This window comes from Erpetoichthys calabaricus, chromosome 7 (genome assembly GCF_900747795.2).
Source record: "Erpetoichthys calabaricus chromosome 7, fErpCal1.3, whole genome shotgun sequence".
In the NCBI taxonomy this organism is placed as follows: domain Eukaryota; kingdom Metazoa; phylum Chordata; class Cladistia; order Polypteriformes; family Polypteridae; genus Erpetoichthys; species Erpetoichthys calabaricus.
In genome coordinates this window covers 74,905,208-74,929,786 of record NC_041400.2, presented here as the reverse complement: position 1 = coordinate 74,929,786, position 24,579 = coordinate 74,905,208, and the positions used below count along the sequence as shown (strand labels likewise).

The 24,579-nt window shown below is 38.4% G+C and overlaps 1 protein-coding gene across 1 annotated transcript in view; it reads left to right on the top strand.

The window, feature by feature from the left end:
• Positions 1-24,579, top strand: part of zgc:64106 (uncharacterized protein LOC393348 homolog) — a 53,824-nt gene that overhangs the window by 13,190 nt on the left and 16,055 nt on the right. The window contains exons 2-4 of the mRNA XM_028804645.2: positions 6,864-7,103; positions 7,225-7,314; positions 8,388-8,576. Of these exons, the coding sequence (XP_028660478.1) occupies positions 6,864-7,103; positions 7,225-7,314; positions 8,388-8,576 (519 nt within the window). The remainder of the gene's footprint in view (positions 1-6,863; positions 7,104-7,224; positions 7,315-8,387; positions 8,577-24,579) is intronic.

The following is a 24,579-nucleotide window of genomic DNA, read 5'->3' as shown; positions in this document are numbered from 1 at the left end:
TTTTGTTACATAGTCCTGTTAGGAGAGCATTACAGTAATCTAGTTGACTAAAAACAAAAGTGTGAATTAATTATTCAGGATCTTGCAATGTTATAAAAGGTCAAACTTTTACAATATTTCTTAAGTGTAAAAAATCAGTCCTACTAATATAGTTAAAGTATGATTTAAAGTTTAGATCAGTGTCCATGATCACACTGAGGTTCTAAACTTCTGCCTTAACTTTTAGTGCCAAGGGGTCAAGATTATTTCTAGGATACTCACTATTTCCATTTTTTCCAACAACAAAAATTCTGTTTTTTACCTTGTTTAGCTTGAGAAAATTACTTTTCATCCTTTCAGTAATACAGTATAGACATTGGATTAGGGAGCACAGAGAGTCAGGGTTATCAGGTGCTATAGATAAGTAAATCTTTGTGTGGTCTGCATAACTGTGATAGCTCACCTTGTGTTTTGAGATAATCTGGCCTAACAGGAGCATGTAAATTGAAAATAATAGTGGGCTCAGAATAGATCCTTGTGGTATCCCCTATAAAATAAGTCAACTGTCCACCTGTATTAAACTTATAGTTTACAGATGTTCCCATAGCCATGGTCAGTAAATGGTCACTTGTGGGCTACTCCCTTGTTACATGTTAAACAAGTTGTGTTTTACTTTCAGCCACACTGCTTACTTGAATCTTTTTCCTCATTTTTGTCTTCTAGCACTTATGGCGTTTTTCAATGTAGATCAATACATAAAGAAAGAATAGGCACAGAAAAGAAGGGAACAAGGGAGAGTCATATTGAAATAAGATTTTCAGGATTGCCAAGTGCAAGGAAACAGCAAGATTTCAAAGGGCATGGAGCATCCATCTAACCACAAATTTGAGTATAACTTTGGGACTTATAGACCATTTGTGTACATTCAATTCTGTATCTCTGCAGATATAAAATAATCAGCAGAGACAGAATTCTGATTTTATAAGACCATTCTCTTTAAGCATTCTTCCACTTTTAGAATGTTTACTATACTTATACTTTAAAATGTATTGTTTTAAAGATTGCCTAGTATTCACTCTCACTAAGTCAGTGAACCAACTACCACACAATTGCTCATTCAGTTTCAGAGATGATGAATTGTAGGTGAATAATCTCTCATCCTAGATGCTCCAGAAAAATACAGGAGGCCCTTCTCAAACAGTCAAAGAGTCAAAGAGTTTGAAGCTGTACCTGATCCAATCATGTGCCATCCTCAAGCCACAGGAGGACTGGCTCTGACTCTGAGTCTTTCATCTGTTCTGTCGGGATGTAATCTAGAGCTTCAGTAATTGCTAACACATGTACCACTTACGCCAGCTCTCTCTTTTTTCTTGTCCTTAGTCAAGCAGCAGTATTGAAACACATGGCACAACAAAGCACTTTGCCTACTCTGAATAATTAGAGACAGCTACCCTTCAGTTCTGTAGAGTTGTTAAATCACATCCAACACAGTCAGGGGCTCTTAATTTCTAGAGTAGGAGGAGAAAGTGAGCTATAAATATTTTTTAGCGTATGAAGGCTATGACAGGATGGTCTTTTCTTCGTTATTACTGGTGTCAGTGTCAAGAATTAAGTTTTTTTGTGCCTGGGAATGTGGGAAAGGAAGCAAGCAGATGGGTTTTGTATGCCTTTTCAGTACATCTAATTCTTTGTGTGTGTGCGTGCGTGTGTGTGTGTGTGTGTATACCATTTATTGGAATAGCCAGAAAATATTTTTGAATCCTGACAAAAATACCCAGTAATATCAGACATATCCTAGAAAGCCATGAGCCTCACACATAGGGTTCAGAGTCACCTATAGAATGACTAGGGGGCCATCTGTAGATTAGTGGGCACTCCAGAAGATTAGTCACATGCTGAGCTGGTGCACCTGAAGGAGTTATGCTATAAGTTAACTTGTTATCATTGTCTGCTTCTTAAGTTGACAGTGTAATGCAGAGCTACTGGTCACTGCATTTTTGTGCAGTTCCTGAATAAGGATAGTAGGGAACAAAATGGATCAACTTAAAGATTAAAAAAAAAACAAATTATTGGACATAATGTTTTGCTACATTCCAATACAATTTAGAAAACTCAGATTTAGAATTTCTTTTATCAAGTTTTTAATTATTCTTTATCAATTGACGCTGTCTACTCCACTCATTGTTAATTGTCTAAATTAGGATAAAAGTAAGGGAGAAAAAGGTGAATTATTAGAAAAATGACAAAAGAGTTATGATATTAAAGCAATGGGAAAGATATAAATATTTTAAAATTTCATATGAACGTAAATCTTAAATGACTCAGTGATTGTGAATGTTTATGATGGAGGGTATGGGGCACAGAGGAAAAGCTTAAAAACTAAACCAAATACATCCATTCTACACCTTACAGCTGAAGCAAATCTGCACTAACATTGATTGGACACATATTTAGGTTAAAACACATATACAGTACACAAAGACAGATGTTGATCCACTGAACTCACCATTAAAAGAGTCGAATACAAGGATTCTTGAAACTAAATCAATGCAGCAGCTATGTGATCAAAATCTCAGTGAATTGTTCTCTAGGAAAACTGACACATTTTAAAATTTTCACCAAATAGTACATTTTAAAATGTAAAAATGTATGTAAGCATGCAGTATAAATATATTAAGCATGTTAAAGAATTTGTGTTGGAAGCCGGACTTGTCTGGATTGGGGGATCAGGCCCTTGCAGACTCCAATGGAATTGACTGTGGTTACTTTTCCCTCTCAAATCTCCCTACAGTAAACAACAATTGAATGGTGGATTGCTCTACAGTGACTGATATATTTGAAAGAATAGTATCTTTTTAAGAGTGAAAGGCTCTGTCTCACTGACCACCATCCATTTGCTTTCGAGAAGTGTCATCCCTGGGCATCCCATGGAGTGGACTGTCCCTTATTCAGTGCGCTGCAGCCACTAGGCAACCCTGTGCTTCTCAAGGACTTTGGGGTGAGGAATCTTCATTAATCCAAAGGACAAATCATTCAAGCTCAACCAATGCCGTGTTCCCTAAATGGAGGGCATCACTGACTCAGGTCTATGAAGATCTACTGGTTGATAGTTTTTTTTTCTTTCTTTAACCAACTGCAACATAAAGCTGATCAGGCTCCATTTTTGAGCTTCATGTTATATTTTGCAGCTATTTTAGCATACAATAACAACAGTAGTAAATGGTTCCATTTTGTATTTTATATAGCAACATTCACACTCTGTAACAAGGCACTTTAGGTTCTCACTCTTTGAATATTCTATACTGAAACCTGGGGGCCTGTCTGCATCTCCCATCCCTCTTTTGCGGTGTGTTAGTTAGACTGTTCATATAATGTGACCCACTGTGCCATCCAACACACAGAGATTTAAGGCCCACCCAGCAGTCAATCTTAATCATAAACATCACACTTAAACATGGAATCAACTTGGCTCATTTAAATATGTTGTCAACTTTGACCCAAAGGCCCCATACAAGTGCTGAAATGCAATTGGCAAACAGCCATCTGAAACATCTGCTATCAGTAAAGTACAAGGTCCCCGCTGGCAGCCAAGTGGCCCCAATTACCACTGGGTATTCTATACAGGCAGCAAAGCAATAGAGTTTTGCTTTTTGATTTAGTACAAGAAACAAATTAAACATTAAATAGGAAGCTTCAGGTATTTTGATTGGAGCCAAGCAGCTGGACAAATTATGTACAGTTTTTCTATACTAGAAAATGTAAGTTGCTAAAGAAGATCACATGATAATATATCATCCAACAGTTTTTAACAGATTCAGTGTAACAAAAGCAGTACTTTATTTTTATGTTGTTTTATGTTATGTTAGATGCTAGATGTTAGATGCTGCCTAATTAAAGAAGGCTTGCTTACCTGATTATCTGGTAGGGTGATATACCCAGCTCTCTACATTGAGTCTTTTCCTGCTTCTCTTCCTACCATTGTCTAACCTCAGGTTTTGCCCCTGAAAGTCTGGACCCTATCCTAGCAAGCAACGAGTGCAGGCAGGAACACCCCCAACAACTCATAGCAATGTGACACATACAAATGTAATCATGCACCACAGGACAATTTGGCATCACCAGTTCATCTAACCTGCATGTTTTTGACCTATGAGAGGTAACCAGAGCAAACCCACCTGAATCCAAACTCCACACAGGGAGCACCTGGGACGTAACCCCCAGCCTCCTTACCACTGTTCACACTGTGTGCCTAAATCTTTGATTAACATTCACTTTAAATGCGGCCTTAGAATTGAGGAAAAATATGCATAGTTTTAAGTTGATTTGAGATTTATAAAGAAACTGAGTGCTGTTTTCATATTTCAGATTTAGCATTTGTTTTTATTACGCTCATGTCAGTAGCGTGCTGTTTAATATTGTTGACCTCTTCAGAATAAATTTCTGCTTGTATTTTATGTATTATAATAGAATTAACAAGTGGGCATTGTGTCGAGATTAATGTCTGTGATGGCTTCTTACTGGTTCTGCTCTGACTACTCATGTTTTGACCTATTCATGCTGCAAAACCAACTATCATTTAACTATTATTCATCATTCACCGGATGTTCCATTCTTCATGGAGAACCTGCTCAGAATCTTTTGATTCATTAAAATAATTGTCCAAAGCAGTCGCTGGTGCCAGTGAATCAGACTCCTTATAGTGGGTGATGATGACAGACCTCTTTCTCGCAGCACTGCCTTTATAGGCCTGGAGTCCCACTTTTGCCATGTCAGGGGGCCCATCCCCCTAGCCTCTTTACATAAAATTCAAGGAAGATAAAACATAGAATATACAAACATGTGATTAAAATAAGACAGCGATAAAAGAAAAATAATCCAAAAAATAACAAAAAAAAAAAGAAAGAAACTAGGAATGAAATCCTGATTACAGTATAACAGGCTTGTGTCAATGTAAGTATGACTGTGTGCATGAGTACACATTAAAAATGACCTGTTGGCCTGCCAAGGGCTGCATTTTCACTTGTGCCCATTTCTGCTACTTCTGGGATAGGCCCTGGTATCCCATGACTCTGACAGATTAATTGGCAGGTAATTATTAGAATCTGCAAAGCATTGCTACCTGCCAGTGACAAAATATGTGAACCAGTTGTAGGGTCATCAGCCTGGGAGCCCTTGTAAGCCTGGTTTAGGTCAGATTGGAAGGCAGTGATTAGGAACATCTCCCTGCCACTCCCTGTAGCTGGTTTGGTACCCTAAAGAATATTGTTGGCTGATTAGTTGGTGTCCATAATCCCACAGCCTTTAATTATTTGTAACCACAGCCAGAAACTTCCTTTCTCTGCCTCCTCCATAAGATTGTTCTTTGCCATTTTTGGCTGGGGTGAGGTCATTCCAATGTCTTTCAGAAAGCATTTTGTTGAAAAGTCCAGGTAGCCATGGCATTCCCATTCCACTCCAACTCTTCCCTCCACACTCTGCTGTTAGCTTGATATACCATGTCCATTAGTGGGCTTTCTGGATACCTTCATCCCAGGGAACTGGCAGTTTTACCCCATTCTTTAAGATAAGTGTGCCTTTAGCTATTTATGGAAGTGTTTCTGGGCTATAAACAGTTAAATATCTGTAAATTATATATATAACTGCTCATCATGTGTTGTGGCCTCTGCAAATACAGCTTGATAAGTACAGTAATGTTGTTTTTAATCTATTCTCCTATTCGTATTAATCTTTGGAAACCTGTTAACGATATTCCTTTTTCTTTAACAGTTTATAAAAAATATAGTTAGACTGCTAAAATCTTAAATAATCATTTACTCCATCACCCAGTCACCATTTTGGAAATGGATGTGGAGATGGTGCACTGCTATAAGTATTTGGGCATCCACTTCAATGTTAGGGTGGACTACTCTTGTAATACAGAGCAGGCTCTTTTTTAAGAGGCTGTGTTCCTTTAATTTGGGCAGTGACATCTTTCACATCTTCTACAACTCTGTGATGGCCAGTGTGATTTTCTATGTTGCGGTTTACTGGGCTGGTAACATCACTTCAAGAGAGGCCCACTGAATCAACATGCTAGATAAAAGGACAGGCTTGGCTATGGGACACACTCTGGACCCCCTGGAGGTAGCAACAAAGGAAGTAATTAAAGGAAAACTGAGTGCCTTTATGAACAATGCTGCACATCCTCTCTCTGATACACTAACACAGTACTTTAATCCAATTAATCATTCAGCAGAAGTGTGTCAAGAAATGCTACTGGGGGTCCTTTATACCAACAGCAGTATGCCTGCAAAATACCTCACTGTGACTGTGACTGCTGTTTTTATCTTTGGCCAAGTCCAAAGTTTTTCTTTCTTTTTAATATTTCAGGTTTAATTTTGAAGGTGATGCTTTTGTTTGTTAAAATATATATTTATTTATTGGGCTTCTCTAAAACCTAAAGTTCTATCTATCTATCTATCTATCTATCTATCTATCTATCTATCTATCTATCTATCTATCTATCTATCTATCTATCTATCTATCTATCTATCTATCTATCTATCTATCTATCTATCTATCTATCTATCTATCTATCTATCTGGAGTGTAAAGAACCCAGATTCACTATCAGTTTCCTTGTATTTTGTGGAATTGTTTGACTAGCCAAGAAATTGAGTTACTTTTTTTCAGCTAACTCAGTGCTTATTGGTAAATGCAGGATATTATGAAACAGATTAGGATGTAATTTATCTTTCCTACCTTAATCCAAATGTTGAACAGTATTATTAATGTTGAGATGTGTAATATTTAATAGAATATTTTAATGTAGTGCATCAAAGTATTTTCCATTATTTTCTTTAGCACACTTTTTACAAAGAGATGTTAATGCTTTTCTTCTCAAAGGTATTGGGAAGTACATTGCCTTAGATCTTGCACGCCGAGGTGCTCGGGTTATCCTGGCCTGCCGCAGCAAGGAAAGGGGGCAAGCTGCCCTTGAGGAGATTAAGAAGAAATCAGATAACAATAATATTCACTTGCGTATTGTGGACACCAGTCTGATGACCTCAGTTCGAGAGTTTGCTAAGAAAATTAATGAGGAGGAAAAAAGGTTGGACATCCTGATCAACAATGCAGGAGCTTCTGGTAATATTTCTTTAAGTAACTTACAGTTCTTATAGGAATGCTGGCAATTTTTGTTTTCCTTTGGAAGAGTTCTTGCTCCTCAGGGTACTTTATAAAATATTAATTTGATCTATGGTTTCAGGCTTACCCAAGAGAATAACCTCAGAAGGACTGGAGGTCAGCTTTGCCACAAACCACGTTGGAGCTTATCTCCTAACAAACCTCCTTCTAGGTGAGATATTGGGAAAGAGAATGACTCAGACCTGTAATCTTGACACTAATTCTACAGGAGGTCTCTGATGAAGAAAGCTTCTTTTCAAGTGTTTTGAGCATGTGAAAGGCACTAAATAAATAAAACATATTATATTACTATAATAATAAATTCAAGAAACTGCTAATTTAATACAAAAAAAACTACAAAATGCATCAATAGTCCAAGAATCTTCTACCAAAAATGTATCTGGCAATTTCATATGCATTCTCAAAATCACAGGACAAACGTATATAAAACAATAATCATTTCAGTCACCATCTGAAAATTCCTCTTAATTCTTAGCCAGTAATGTACAAATACATATGAAACTGAATTTGCAGCAAAAACATAAAAAAATCTGAAAAAATTTTGTTTCACCACAAGTGAAATTTGTGCAATTAGAATGTATATTTTCATCTCTTCTGCCAGCTTTTTTCCAGCTTTGTGCAAAGTGCGGTAAGGAAGGTGTGGATAGACAGCACTTACTGTGATGTTAGTTCATTACAACATGAGAAATTTGAAAACAATGAGAGGAGTCTGTTCAGCCCAGTAGATAAATGAACTGTATAAGATATTGAATTAGATCATTTATTTAAAGAAGGCCGTTACTGAAGCTAGGTTACATCATGGTGCAAAAGAAAACCCCACAGCTACAGAAACATGAATCCGAAATCTACATTTTTCTGGATTTTGTAATTTATTCAGGTCAATCTGTCACATGCCAAAGACAATGTTTTTGGTAACCTCATGTGAACATGGCCTGCAATGGACTGACATGTTATTCTGTTTACTGTCCAACATTCTAGAAACCATAATATTAACTTGAGGGATGTAAATAAAGTTCTATCTATCTATCTATCTATCTATCTATCTATCTATCTATCTATCTATCTATCTATCTATCTATCTATCTATCTATCTATCTATCTATCTATCTATCTATCTATCTATCTATCTATCTATCTATCTATCTATCTATCTATCTATCTAAACCTCTGAAAATACTAGAGCTGTCTGGCCTGACATTGATTCTTCTGTCTCATTTGGAGCAGACCTCATTAAACGCTCAGCCCCTGCCCGGATTGTTAATGTGTCTTCAGTCAATCACAAACGAGGTGTGGTGGACTTTTCACACTATCGTGGGGACAATCTCAGCTATGTTTTGGATGATGTCTACAACCACACCAAGCTTCACAACATCCTCTTTACCAATGAATTAGCCAGAAGAATACAGGGAACAGGTAAGTTCTACTATTAGTAGACTATTAGTCTTCCTATAGAATACAGTGTTCAAGATGGCAGTGTGTGTGAAAGCTTCTATCAGAGGTACATAATTTTGTCTATCTATCAAAACATTAGTATTATCAGTGATGCTTAAGCTTTTTGTATGTAAATCTGTAATAATTATTAATGTGCTATAGATAAGGAAAGTGTTTCTGGAAAAGATGAAAATACATTTCTATCAGGTTTTTGGACTAACAAATACTGCATATTTCAAATGAATTTGGATAATGAATACCAAAAAGACAGGTGATTAGTGTGATTAAAAGGAAAGTGAAGGTGGAAGGTGCTTAATTTGGAGTCTGTGTTTATTTTGTGGCCAACAGGGAAGTTTCTTATTTCATGAAGTTTATTAACTCTTTAAGTTGCAGTGATGAGCAAACAATCGTTAATGAGAGGGTAAAAAACACAAAGTTCTTGGGAGTCCACATTACGGATGACCTTTCTTCATCCCTCAACTCCACCTTCATAGCCAAGAAGGCTCAGCAGCGTCTGTACTCTTTGCAAAGACTGAAGAGCAAGCCTCACCTCACTAATCCTTAACACATTTTATAGGCATACCACTGAAAGTCTGCTGTCTAGCTGCATCACTCTGTGGTACAGGAATTGTAATGTTTCAGAAGGCATCGCATTACAGCAGATAATAAAAGTGGCTGTGAAGGTTATCAGTGTGCCTGTACCTTCCCTGAAAGAAATTTACTAAACCTGCTGCTATAACAGAGCCAGTAACATTGAGAAAGACCTTTCCCTCCCATTACATGGACTCTTCTCTCTTCTACCATCTTGCAAGTGGTAATCGAAGTTTCTTCTCAATTTCTGCAAGACTGAGTAACAGTTTCATATCACAGGGTATCAGAATTCTGAATGCACAAAAACATCTGGTTCTTGTTTAACCAGTGACCTTCTGTTGTGCGAACTCATTTTATGCTTTATATACTTATGACACTTTGGACATTTACAATAGCACCTGCATTTTATCGTTGTTTTGTTTATTGATATCAGGCACAGTTATCTCCTGTTATGTGCCTTGATAACCTTATACTTATCACTAACTCAATGCTGTAAATTGTTTCTATATAATATCTTACTTATAGTGCAATATTATTTTTTTCTTGAAGGTTTATCCCTTTCACATTATACTGTTACTGTATATGGTTGTATTGTCTATTTATGGTGTTCTTTCTATTGTACATTGCACCTTGTTGTATGTTGCTATAAGTTGGATCAGGGCTCATGGAGATATGTTGTCTCATCTCACTATTTATATGTACACAGTTGCTGGTGACAATAAAGTAATCTTGAGCTTGACCTTTACATTTAGGCTTTCATGGATTTACTTGCTCTTATAGCCTCCTTCTTTAATAACACTGTGGCCCATAGAAACCTTACATGTCACAGTCCCGCAACCTCGAAGTCCTGCATGGAAGAAAAATTTTGATGTCCCAGTCAGCCATTTGTGCACATACAGCTGAGCTCGTAGTACTATTACCATCCATACAAAATTAAAAAGAGCATCAGTTCTCTTTGGCATCCAGTTTTCATCCCCATTTCCAATTCCTTGGTATCTCAGTTGCTCTGTGTCTGCCCCTTCTGCACAGCCCTGGCAGCCCTATTTGAATGCCTCTTGTCAAGATCTGGCTCTTGAGGCAACTCCTGTGGAGATTTTCACTAGGTTGTTACAATACTGTGTAGCTGCATTTATCGTAAAGTACTACAGTTCTGCAGCTTTTAGTTTGCTTCATAGGATGATTCAAGCACCACCATGACGCGTAATCAAATAATTCCACAGACAAATATCCTTATTTTAACAATTTCAGTAAAAGTTCAAAGCAAAACATTTCACACAAAAATAGAGAAAAAATTGATATAGCAAAGAAAAGAAAGTTCTTGTTTAAGAAAAGTTCTATTTATAACTTATAAATCTTGTTTCATTTCTCTAAGTTTGGTCATACAGTTGCACTTGAGGCACGTTAAGCCAGTTAATAACGTAAACATGTGCACAGGAGAGATGCTGGGTATACTGGGAAAAGGATGCTGCCAGACATGAGGAAAAGAAGAAGGCCTAAGAGAAGGTTTATGGATGTGGTGAAAGAGGAAAACCCCTAATGGGAGCAGCCAAAAGAAGAAGTTAAACACAGTCAGAAAACCATATGCCATCTCCAGTTTGCAAAATATCTAATAGTCCATGCTAGCAGTAAGACTATTTCCTTCTTTATCTTTTTCTTTTTCTTTCGGCTGCTCCCACTAGGGGTTGCCACAGCAGATCATCTTCTTCCATATCTTTCTGTCCTCTGCCCTCTGCATCTTGTTCTATTACACTCATATCCTGCATGTCCTCTCTTCCCTGGTAGCTCTATCCTTAGCATCCTTCTCCCAATATACCCAGCATCTCTCCTCTGCACATGTCCAAACCAATGCAATCTCGCCTCTCTGACTTTGTCTTCCAACCATCCAACCTGAGCTGACCCTCTAATGTACTCATTTTAATCCTGTCCATTCTTGTCACACCCAGTGCAAATCTTAGCATTATTAACTCTGCTACCTCCAACTCTGTCTCCTGCTTTCTGGTCAGTGTCACCATCTCCTGGCTTAATTAAGACTCTGTTCTTCAGATATAACTAAGAAAGTCCTATCTCATGTTAACTTACCGGGGGTGAAAGACTATACCATATCCTAGTAACTATGAGAATATGACATTCTACAGAAAGTAAGCAAACACTATATGAATTTAACATTAAACATTAGCTTTCTAAGACTGGCCCTAACTCTATGGAAAAAAACACAATGTTTACAATTATGTGTTTTAATTTGGAATACAGTGATCCCTCGCTATATCGCGCTTCGCCTTTCGCGGCTTCACTCCATCGCGGATTTTATATGTAAGCATATTTAAATATATATCGCGGATTTTTTGCTGGTTCGCGGATTTCTGCGGACAATGGGTCTTTTAATTTCTGGTACATGCTTCCTCAGTTGGTTTGCCCAGTTGATTTCATACAAGGGACGCTATTGGCAGATGGCTGAGAAGCTAGATTGCTTACTTTTCTCTCTCTCTTGCGCTGACTATCTGTGATCCTGACGTATGGGGATTGAGCAGGGGGGCTGTTCGCACACCTAGACGATATGGACGCTCGTCTAAAAATGCTGAAAGATTATCTTCACGTTGCTATCTTTTGTGCTTCCTGAAACGACATGCTGCACAGTGCTTCGCATACTTAAAAGCTCTCTCTCTCTCTCTCTCTCTCTCTCTCTCTCTCTCTCTCTCTCTCTCTCTCTCCCTGCTCCTGACGGAGGGGGTGTGAGCTGCCGCCTTCAACAGCTTTGTGCCGCGGTGCTTCGCATACTTAAAAGCCAAATAGCCCTATTGATTTGTTTGCTAGAGATTGTTTTCTCTATCTATGTGACATTCTGTGCTCCTGACACGCACTCCTTTGAAGAGGAAGATATGTTTGCATTCTTTTAATTGTGAGACAGAACTGTCATCTCTGTCTTGTCATGGAGCACAGTTTAAACTTTTGAAAAAGAGACAAATGTTTGTTTGCAGTGTTTGAATAACGTTCCTGTCTCTCTACAACCTCCTGTGTTTCTGCGCAAATCTGTGACCCAAGCATGACAATATAAAAATAACCATATAAACATATGGTTTCTACTTCGCGGATTTTCTTTTTTCGCGGGTGGCTCTGGAACGCAACCCCCGCGATGGAGGAGGGATTACTGTATATGCAACATGTTACATTTTTGAAAAACACTCTCAAGCCATTGTGTTGGAACTCCGTTTTCCAAAATATTAAAAAATTCTTATAACACAATTTAAAATTGTGTAACGATTACATCCTATCCCATGAACTTGTCACCTAAAAGGCCTAGGCCCTTATCCAATATTTGACCAGTGTTCTTGAACCCTTCCTCCACATGATTGTTCCCCTATGGCTTCTTTTTGGTCCTACATTGCTGACTCTCTCTTTTTACTTCTTCCCTTCCATATCCCACAAGCAACACTTAAGGAGACAGATTTTGTTTCTTTTTATATCTGTCTTCTCTACAGTAAAACGCTTATAATGTTGATTTTGATGGTAGCAAAACTGCTGTTACCTTCATGCTGAAACATCCCGAGCTGTACTCTCCCCTCACTTAGAAATCTTCTCTCTATAATCTTTTACATTTTGAAATTTCAGCAACCTGGGTCAACTGCTCACCCTATGTGACCCTTCACTTGAAAAACAAGTTCTCTGTTTGTCTTTTTTTTGTGTTTCCTTATTATTGTTTCTGCTTTATATATATATATATATATATATATATATATATATATATATATATATATATATATATATATATATATTCCATTGTTTTATTTTTTTGGCCACCTGCTTTATGCACATTTGAATGTAAATTACCTTATTTTGTCTTATTTTGTCAAAGAAAAACATTTCTAGGCCATCTGGGAGATATAATCCATTCACAGAGCCCTGCTTCTTCCCAGGGGTCTTCTCCACAGGGAGGTTTGCAGGAAACATTTCATATCAGATGCCTAAACCAACTCAACTTGATACAGAGGGTTAGTTAGCATTCCTTGTTTTCCACTATTAATAATAAAAAAAAACTTCAAAACTGCAAAAAAACTCTTGATTCAGTTTTGTGTTTTTCAACAGCAAAATCTCGTGTCAAACAAATGTTAGTTTGAGTTTTTCAAAATTGTATGCAAATCAAAGGTTGTTTGTTTCGCTCTTCACTAGTGATGATGGTGTTATACAATACAACAGTAAGTATTATTTAAAGAAGGCCATTCATGCTTGTATAGTTATTTTCATTTGTGTTTGTAAATATATAGATATATTGTCGAGCTTGGGTCACAAAGTTGCACAGGAGAGTACAGAAGGTTTTCTAAGGAGTAGAAAGTATATTGCTGTTCAGGCAGATGCAAACACAAGTCTCTTTCAGAGACGATCCAGCCTCACAAGGAACAGTTGTCAAACTTGACGCATCGGCCCTGACTAATGTTCAAGGTCTTCATCATGGGGGTACAGCAGCCCGGTAGCAGCGGCCAGAGCAGAGGGAGTCTGGGGGAAGAGAGACAGGAGAGAGAGAGAGCTCAGGATGGCCGCAGCTCTGTCTTTTAAATGTTCGAAGTCCCATGTGAGGAACACGTCGCGTGGCATGCCAGCAAGCCAGCTGATCCCGCAAAGAGGAGCTGTAAGAGTGTGTTTGTTTACCATTGACAAACTGTTTAAGAGGGGGTTTCTGAAGAGCTGCCGCATCCCCCTGCAGCAGCGGTCACAATATATATAGATATACACTACTGGTCAAACTTTTTGAGCACCTCAGTTTTTCCGTGTTTATGGAAATGCACACAGTTTAATGTGTTAATGTTTCATAAAACCAAGGAATAGAAAAAATAAACAATGGCAAATAAAAAAATAAGTTAAGGAATCATTAAGTGTACAAAATTTTATTTATATTTTTGATCAATCAAAGTAGCCACCTTTTGCTGATATAACAGGCAAACTGTGATAACCCTTTTGATTCAGAATTCCAGTCACTCTGTGCAAGACACCAACTCTGCAAAAGAATCCCAGACCACAATTCTCCTCCATGTTTGACAGTTGCTGTCACACACTGAGGAATCATCCTTTCAACAACTCTATGGCGTTGAAACACCCGGCATGAACCAAAGATTTAAAATTTTGATTCATTGGTCCATGAGACTCTCTTCCATTCTGCAGTAGTCCACAGCCTGTATTTCAAGGTTCTATTTTGTCCTTTAAGGAATGTCTTTCTTACTACCACTCACATTGTCAAACCTGCAGCACAATATCTCCTCTTCACAATAGAAACTGAGACTTCCCTTTGTCGACCACTGTTAAGATATGCTTGAAGCTTTAGTGCTGTGAGGCACCTACCACTCCAGCTGGTGACCCTTAGAAACTAGTCTTCTGATTGGGTTGTGACTTTTATGTTTGCCAGCTCTCTTCCTATCAGATTTTTCCAGTTTCCAGTTGTCTTTGGATTGTGTAAGACATCGTACTCACTGGCACTGATTTGTTTTTGCAATTTCTCTAAACGAAAGGCTTACACTTCTAAATGTAATAATGCTCTGTCTCCTTTTATTTGTTAATTGCCATTGTCTTGCTATTGTCATTGGAATTTACAACTTTTACAGTGTAATATTGTCTAAGTAGTACTTCAGAGGGTGTAGTAACACAGCCTGTTCCAGCTCTGCTTTAAGACAAACAGAGGGTTTTTAAGTAAACAACAGAAGTTCAATTTGCAAGGCTTAATTTAGTTTAATTATTGCAGAAATCTGAATCTGTTTGTTATAACCTATTAGTTAACCCATTTGTAATATTCTGATATTACCTTTATTGATAACCCTACACTTTAAATTTAAACCTCTGGAAGTTTACTTCTTATCTTTTCATTTTAGGTAAATCATTGCATTTCAGCTGATTAAATTTGAAGAAAAACTAGAAAAAGTATTGTAAAACTTTTCACTGGTAGAGTTTATATAGATATATTGTAAGAAAGTGAGACAAATAGAGAAAAAGTTTGGGGATCAACACTGTATATTGTAAACACAATTGCTTAAATTGGAAAAGTAGTGTCTAGTACGGAGTCCAAAACGAGACTGACTAGCAAGGTGAGGTGGTTAGGTTTTATAGGTGTTGGGCAGGAAGAGGCGGGTCCAGGAGGGAGTTTGGCGGAAGTGAGGTCAGCAGGAGAGCGTGGTCAGGAAGGGAGTGTGGGAGCTGGAAGTGATTTAGCTGGGCTTCCCTTCTGGTGATCTGTAGGAGAGGGAGAGACGACATTAGTGCACTTCATCAACCCCTGACTCCATGTCTTACCCTCAGTTAAACCTTTAGTCTGCCTCCCAAGTGCATGTGTGTGGCAATATATATACTGTATATATATATATATATATATATATATATATATATAGCAAAATACCCGCGCTTCGCAGCGGAGAAGTAGTGTGTTAAAGAGGTTATGTAAACATATATATACATAAACATATATACTTATATATACATATCTACATATACACATATCTACATATATACATATATATATATATACATATACACATCCACATATGTATACATATATCAACATATGTATACACATACATATACACACATACATACATACACACACATATATATATATATATATATATATATATATATATATATATATACACACATACAGACACATATATATATACATATACATATTTACATATCTACATATATATACACATATATACATATCTACATATCTACATACATACACATCTATCTATCTATCTATCTATCTATCTATCTATCTATCTATCTATCTATCTATCTATCTATCTATCTATACATCCCCGTGCTTTGCAGCGGCTAAGTACTGCTTTTAAATTTTTATTAAGAAGAAAACCTTTTTAAATTGAGTGAAAATCTACCAATAACAATTTGTTAAGGATCTGTTTTTTTTGTGAAGCTGACTTCACACAGCCTCTCCGCTGTTTTATAAACGAACGTCATATAAGGTCTTCCTTTTTCATTGCTTTGCCAACGGAAGCAGCCTTTTTATTTAATCCTGTTTTTACGATTGTTCTGTTTGTATATCACGTTGTCAGTTCAGCACTCCGGTTCTAATATGACCAAGCTGTGCAAGCACACTCTTGAGAATGCAACGTATAGTTGTACAGGAGAAAAGCAATCTTGCCTGAAATCAATGGCAACCTTTTGTAGGTCTATGAACTTAATTTAAACTTTAGGTTTACACGGTGCTTTCTTTCCGAAGTACCTGCACTCATGAATATGTCTGTATGCGTCAGTCGCTCAAATCCCCGCGGTTTGCACCGGCGAAGTTCTGCTTTTAAATTTTTATTAAGAAGAAAAGAAAACCTTTTAAAATTGAGGGAAAATATACCAATAACAGTTTGTTAAGGATCTGTTTTTTTTGTGAAGCTGAGAAATCACCTCGTAAATGCACACGTTTAATTGCACATCTGTTAATATGTATGCTTACAAAGTATTAAAAGACACTCAACAATTACACAGTATTAAAAGACACTCAACAATTAATGTCATTTACCTTCGTTCCCCGCGTTTGACTCGTGCTGTAAATCTCTTCCTTGTTTTCACTTCACGTGATTACGTAGGAGGCGTAATACGTGATGACGCGATACGTGACTCCGCCTCCTCCATTAGAGTATATGGACAAAAAACAGGTTCCAGTTATGACCATTACGCGTAGAATTTCGAAATGAAACCTGCCTAACTTTTGTAAGTAAGCTGTAAGGAATGAGCCTGCCAAATTTCAGCCTTCTACCTACACGGGAAGTTGGAGAATTAGTGATGAGTGAGTCAGTCAGTCAGTCAGTGAGTCAGTGAGGGCTTTCTTTGCCTTTTATTAGTATATATATATATATATATATATATATATATATATATATATATATATATATATATATATATATAGTATCACAGTAAGAACAAAACAGAACTGATGCACAAGCAGAAAATGGTGGTATTTAAGGAGAGGAAGAGGAAGTGATGTCATTGGGGCTGGAACCAGAAGTGGCATAATCAGGGCCAGAACTAGAAGTAGTATCATTGGGGTCGGAACTGGAAGTGACGTCATCAGAATATCCCCAGAATGGTCTGCAGGAGAAGAAGAGAAAGGGTTAATGCACCCTAACCCCCCCCCCCCCCCCCCTCTGGTTCGGCATGGAGCCCTTTAGCTGCCTTCCATGCGTACATGTGTGACACACTGCCCCACCTCTGCCCAGACCCATCGGGTCAGGTGTTCCTGACCGAGAGGTCATGAGCCCGATTAAGAGCATCAGTGTTGGTGTGGAGAGAGCCCGTCCTGATGAATGAGCGAGAACTCATAAGGCTGTAGGTCAAGAAACCACCTTGTGACACGTGGGTTCGATTCCTTGTGTAAAGCCATCCACTGTAGTGGTGCATGGTCTATAACAAGGGTGAATTCACAGCCCAGGAGGTAGTACCTCAGCTGTGTAATTACCCATTTAATTGCCAAGGCCTCCCACTCCACCACCACATACCTGGTTTCCCGTTCCAGCAGTTTCCGGCTCAGGAAGATGATGGGGTGTTCAACACCATCGACGCTTTGCCTCAGCACAGCACCTAGACCTGTGTCTGAAACGTCAATCTGGAGGATGAAAAGTAAAAAAAAGGTAGGAGCTTTCTAGACAGGTGCTGATGTAAGGGCCTGTTTCAAGTCATTAAATTCAGCTTCCACACCACATTGTTCGAGGACCTCTTCTTTGTCAAATCAGTCAAGGACACTGCTCTCTCAGAAAACGGGTATGAACCGGTGGTAGTATCCCGCTAAGCTCAGAAAGGCTCGGACTTGTAGATTGGTCCTCGAACAGGGTCATTTCATTATGGCATCAATTTTAGAACACTGTGGACACACTGTACCCTGGCCTACCAGGTAGCCTAAATATTTGGCTTCCTGTAATCCAAAAAAACACTTCTTTGGATTATTGAAGTCTGGCCTCACCTAGTGCCCACAGTACCTCTTGGACCTGCTGTAGGTGTTTCTCCCATGTGCTGGAATAGATGACCACATCATTCAGGTAGGCAGCACCATATGAGTTACGAGGATGGAGCACGTTATCCACCAGATGCTGGAAGATTGCTGGTGCCCCATGTAACCCAAATGGAAGGACACAATACTACCAGTGCCCTCTAGGGGTGCTAAACACTGTTTTGGCCTTTGCCTTGATTAAGCTGATGGAAGTCACTGCAAAACCTCCAACTCCTGTCAGGCTTAGTGACCAAGATGATAGGACTGGACCAGATACTGTGACTTTCCTCTATTAGTCTTAGATCCAGCAAACACTTGATCTCAAGTTCCACTTCAACTCTTTTTGCCTCGGGAAGCCAATATGGGCATTCTCGAACTATAACCCCAGGCTCTGTCACAATATTGTTAGCAATCAGAGAGGTCCGTCCAGGTTTTTCACTCACCACCTCTGGAACAGACAGGATAAGTGATTGCAGTTCCTGTCATTGTTTGGGGCTCAAATTGAGTCCAAAGTTAAGGTTATTTTTGTGAGCCAAGAGTGAGCAGGTTTCCTGTCCTTCAATAGTTTCAGCAGGTTGACATGGTAAACATGCTCGCTCGGTTGACATTTGGGTTGTTTCACCAAATAATCAACAAGCCCTTTCCTCTCCTTAACTTCATAAGGGCATTGTCAATGGGCCAGCAATTTGGAGTGTGAGGTAGGATTCAGGACCATGACACAATATCCCGGGTGGTACTCCCGCAGCGATGTACCCCTATCATGCTGCGCTGCTTAAGCTTCTTCCATGTGATGTTTTTAAATAGGACGAATCTTTCTGAATCTATCATGTAATTATGCGATATATTCTAATGAATTTGTGGAGGGAAGTGCCTCTTCCTCCCACCCTTCTTTTAAGATATCCAATATGCCTCGGGGTTGTCGTCCATATAATAATTCATATGGGGAGAAACCTAATGACTCTTGTGGGACATCCCGATAGGCAAAAAGGTCGAGGGGGAGGAACTGATACCAGTTCCTCCTGGTCTCACTGACCACCTTACGAAGCATTTGCTTGAGAGTCTGATTAAACCTCTCTACTAGACCATCAGTTTGAGGATGATACACCGCAGTCTTTAAATGTTTTATCATAAGTAACTTGGCCATTTCCCTGAACATCTCTGAGGTATAATGTGTCCCTTGGTCCAACAGGACTTCTTTGGGGATGCCGTCTTGCGCAAAGACCTCTACCAATTCCCGTGCAAAGGCTTTAGAAGTGGCTGAGTGAAAAGGAACAGCTTCAGGTAACGAGGACTAAGATTTATTTGTGTCCTGTAGCTGAGGGTTCCAGGGGTACTATTAAATCAACTCAGATTCTTTCATACAGGACATCAGTCAGGGGAATGGAAACTAGAAGAAAATGGTCCCTCCTAGGAATATGACGCAATTGACACTCTGGACAGGATATGCAAAAGCGACGAACCTCCTAATTAATTCCTGGCCAATAAAATCTGAGCTTAACCTGCTCCAGAGGTTTTCAGTGCTCAAATGGCCTCCAAGGAGGTGGGCATGTGCTAATTTGCAGATTGGCCGCCAGAAAGTCCATGGGACATGCAACAGCTTCAGAGAGGTCGGTGGTAAACAGCTTTTATTTTTCTATCAGCCTCGCCCCAAGATCATCGGATATGGAGGATTCGGATGGACTGCTACAGTCAAGTTTTTTTAGCTATCCTTTGTAACTGATTGTAACTGATGAAACATGAGGCAAACCAATACCAGTGGGTGTTTATATACATATATATATATATATATATATATATATATATATATGGAAGAGAAGGTCTGTGATACGGTTTGCATATTTGCAGCTGGAGATCCACAAAGGGAAAAAAAATGAATCACGTATCATAAAGTAGTTTTTATTCCTGAGCTTTGAACCCCTGCCAGGGGTCTTCATCAGAGGATAATGCTTAGACTTACAAGAATCAAAGGCAATATATAGAAAAACATTAATCGGAGGGGGTGGGGGGGGTGGCTAAGTCAGTGTGATGGGGGGGGGGGTATTGGGTGTACAGTTTATTTATTATGAACATGTTCTTCTTAAGTTTGCATATGCTGGATTTATGTCCAAGTGTCTGTTGATGGCGTTCTAATTTGATAGCCAAGATTTGGCCAGCTCTCTGGCACTTTTAGTGCTGGCCTTAAATTTTACTTGTACATTGCCCCAGTTAAATGCATGTCCTATTGATTTAGTATGTGCATAGATCAATGAAAGTGAGTCCTTTCTTCTGACGGCGTTGCAATGTTCCTATATACGTGTTGCGATTCTTTTTGAAGTTTGTCCTATGTATACCACTAAGCAAGAACTGCATGGAATGCTATAAACTGAATTTCGTGTTTCTGCTATCGATTTCTTGTTTTTAGCATTAAACAGGACCATGCGCAGATTGTTCGTGGGTTTGTGTGTTATTCTGATGCCTGACTTGGCCAGGATGCGCGCTGTACCTTCAGACACCTTGTGGTGATAAGGGAGTGAGTGCCAGGTGGGGTGGGGGTTCTGATTCAATTCAATTGTTTGCTGAGTTTTTTGGCGTCTTCTCTGTAAGCTCCGATTAATGAATGTTTTTGAGTATCCGTTTGAAGTGAAAAGATGGAAGAGATAGCGTCTCTCATTCATTTTTGTTTCCTTCGTATTACAATGGGTGTGGACTCTTCTGAATAGAGTTTTAACACAGCTCCGTTTATGAGATTCCGGGTGGTTGCTGGTGAAGTGTAATATCTTGTCTGCGTCACATTCTTTACGGTAAACACTTGTGGTCAGGGTGGTGTCATTATTTCTTTTGATGTAGATGTCCAGGAAGTTGATGTGTTGGTTAATTTCTTTTTCCATTGTGAACTGGATTGCAGGGAATATTGCGTTGATGTGGTTGTAGAATTCATTTAGCTGGTTATTTTTTTAGTATGATGAATGTGTCGTCTACATAGCGTATCCAAATTTTGGGTGTGAACTGGGATAGAGCCATGTTTTCAAATCGCTGCATTGCCAGTTCCGCTAGAAGTCCTGATAACGGCGATCCCATTGTCATGCCTTCTTTCTGAGTGTAGTATTTGCCGTTGAAATGAAAGTGAGTTTTCTGGCAAAATGATATTAGGCGCATTATGTCTTTAATGGACAGTTTAGTTCTTGTCTCTATGGTGGGGTCGCTTTCCAGTCTCATTAATAGTGTTTCTGTGGCCAGATGAATCAGAATCATAGTGTATAGCGACACAATGTCAAAAGAGACCATGATCTCGTCCTCTGCGAGGGATACATCCTTATCACCACAAGGTGTCTGAAGGTACAGCGCGCATCCTGGCCAAGTCAGGCGTCAGAATAGCACACAAACCCACAAACAATCTGCGCATGGTCCTGTTTAATGCTAAAAACAAGAAATCGATAGCAGAAACACGAAACGCAGTTTATAGCATTCCATGCAGTTCTTGCTCAGCGGTATACATAGGACAAACTTCAAAAAGAATTGCAACACGTATACAAGAACATTGCAACGTCGTCAGAAGAAAGGACTCACTTTCATTGATCTACACGCATACTAAATCAACAGGACATACATTTAACTGGGACAATGTACAAGTATAATATAAGGCCAGCACTAAAAGTGCCAGAGAGCTGGCTGAATCTTGGCTATCAAATGAGAACGCCATCAACAGACACTTGGACATAAATCTAACATATGCAAACTTAAGAAGAACATGTTCATAATAAATAAACTGTACACCCAATACCCCCCACCCCCTCCATGTAATGTTTTGCTATATATTGCCTTTGATTCTTGTAAGTCTAAGCATTATCCTCTGATGAAGACCCCTGGCAGGGGTTGAAAGCTCAGGAATTAAAACTACTTTATGATACGTGATTCATTTTTTCTCCCTTTGTGGATCTCCAGCTGCAAATATATATATATATATATATATATATATATATATACATATTAATAAAAGGCAAAGCCCTCACTGACTCACTGACTGACTGACTGACTGACTGACTCATCACTAATTCTCGAACTTCCCGTGTAGGTGGAAGGCTGAAATTTGGCAGGCTCATTCCTTACAGCTTACTTACAAAAGTTAGGAAGGTTTCATTTCGAAATTCTACGTGTAATGGTCATAACTGGAACATGTTTTTTGTCCATATACTCTAATGGAGGAGGCGGAGTCACGTATCGCGTCATCATGCCTCCTACGTAATCACGTGAACTAAAAACAAGGAAGAGATTTACAGCACGAGTCAAACGTGGGAACGAAGGTAAATGATGTTAATTTTTGAGTGTCTTTTAATACTGTGTAAGCATACATATTAACACATGTGCAATTAAACGTGTGCATTTACGGGGTGATTTCTCAGGCTTAAAAGCTCGCCTTTTATCAAACGCGGGAACAAACGTAAACGACTTTGTTCACTGTCTTTTAATACTGTGTAACCATACATATTAACACATGTGCAATTAAACGTGTGCATTTACGGGGTGATTTCTCAGGCTTAAAAGTTCGCCTTTTACTAAAAAGGTAAATGCAAAACTATTTTCAATCATTCTATGATCTGCTTCTCACAACTGAACGCACCGTGGCTGATGGTAAATGACGTTAATTTTTGAGTGTCTTTTAATACTGTGTAAGCATACATATTATCACATGTGCAATTAAACGTGTGCATTTACGGGGTGATTTCTCAGGCTTAAAAGCTCGCCTTTTACTAAAAAGGTAAATGCAAAACTATTTTCAATCATTCTATGATCTGCTTCTCACAACTGAAGGCACCGTGGCTGATGTTACGCCACTTGCTGTCCAACCATAAGCGTTACCTGGTAGGTAACCGGCCACTCTCTTCACTCCCTTACGGGAATCGAACCTCTGAGGTTTTCTTTTGTTCTTAATTAAAATTTAAAAGCAATACTTCTCCGCTGCTAAGCCCCTCTAGCGCTGACGTCCGAGGTTTGATTACCGTAAGCAAGTGCAGTGAGTGTGTAATTACATTCACGGCATTCGTAGTCTGATTCACAATCTGATTGTATGGGTGGTTACCTACCAGGTAACGCTTATAGTTGGCCACCAAGTCAGGTCGAAGTGGTCACTCGAGTGAAGGCAGCTTCACAAAAAAAAAGATCCTTAACAAACTGTTATTAGTATATTTTCCCTCAATTTAAAAAGGTTTTATTTTCTTCTTAATAAAAATTTAAAAGCGGTACTTCGCCGGTGCGAAGCGCGTGGATTTGACCGACTGACACATACAGACATATTCATGAGTGCAGGTACTTCGGAAAGAAAGCACCGTGTAAACCTAAAGTTTAAATTAAGTTCATAGACCTACAACAGGTTGCCATTCATTTGAGGCAAGATTGCTTTTCTTCTGTACAACTATACGTTGCATTCTGAAGAGTGTGCTTGCACGGCTTCAGATATAGATATATATATATATGTATGTATGTCTATATATAAATATGTAAGCTTATAAGTACTGCCTTACTTCTCTTTAAGAAAGGAAGATGTAATGATACTTGATTTAAACGATTCCATGTCTTCCTGGGTTTGCTTAGCTTATTGTCAATATCTTTACACGTTTTTTTAAGACTTATTGACTGAAACGGGCTTTCACGAAAAAAGTTAGGGCTTTGCTACAGGATACACCCTCCACAAGTTAAGCAAGTAAAAATAAAATATATATTTCTGTTTTATTTAAACCTTTTAAGTTCGTATGCATAGCCCCATTTGGCTGTTTAATTTTTTTTTTTCTTTCTTCAGTAATATTTAATCTCCTTAAAGAAAAAGAACATATCCATTTTACTTTTTTTGTATCTCTTTAGTAATATTTTAGTGTAAAAGGATAACCAGTATTTAAACCTTTTATGTTACTTTATACATTTATTTTACACAATGTTGAAAAATTAATAAGAAAGCTTCATATTTTGGCAGCTGCTGCTTTCATTTTCAATGAAATGAAAAAAGCTGTCCAAGAGAAAACGTCAATGAAGAAGAAACAGTTTGCACTATCTAAAAATGAGAAACCCTCATTTATAAAAGTTTGCTGCAGATGACTTAACTGAAAATAAATGAATAGTTCCTATGTGTATAATACATATTTATCTATTTTACTTATGCCTTTATTCCAGCAATTTGCAACATCTGAGGTACAATTTGTTACATTACTTTTGTTTTTTGCAGCACAGGCAGGTGAAGTGACTTCCACAGGGTCACACAGTGGTGTCAGTACCAGGATTTGAACTGACAAGCTCCGGGTTTACTGAAATATTACTGAAGAAAGAAAAAAAACGAAAACGGGCAAATAGGGCTATGCATACAGATGTCCATCCATCCATTATCCAACCCGCTATATCCTAAATACAGGAGCCAATAAGTTGATATGTATATATACAGTATATATATATATA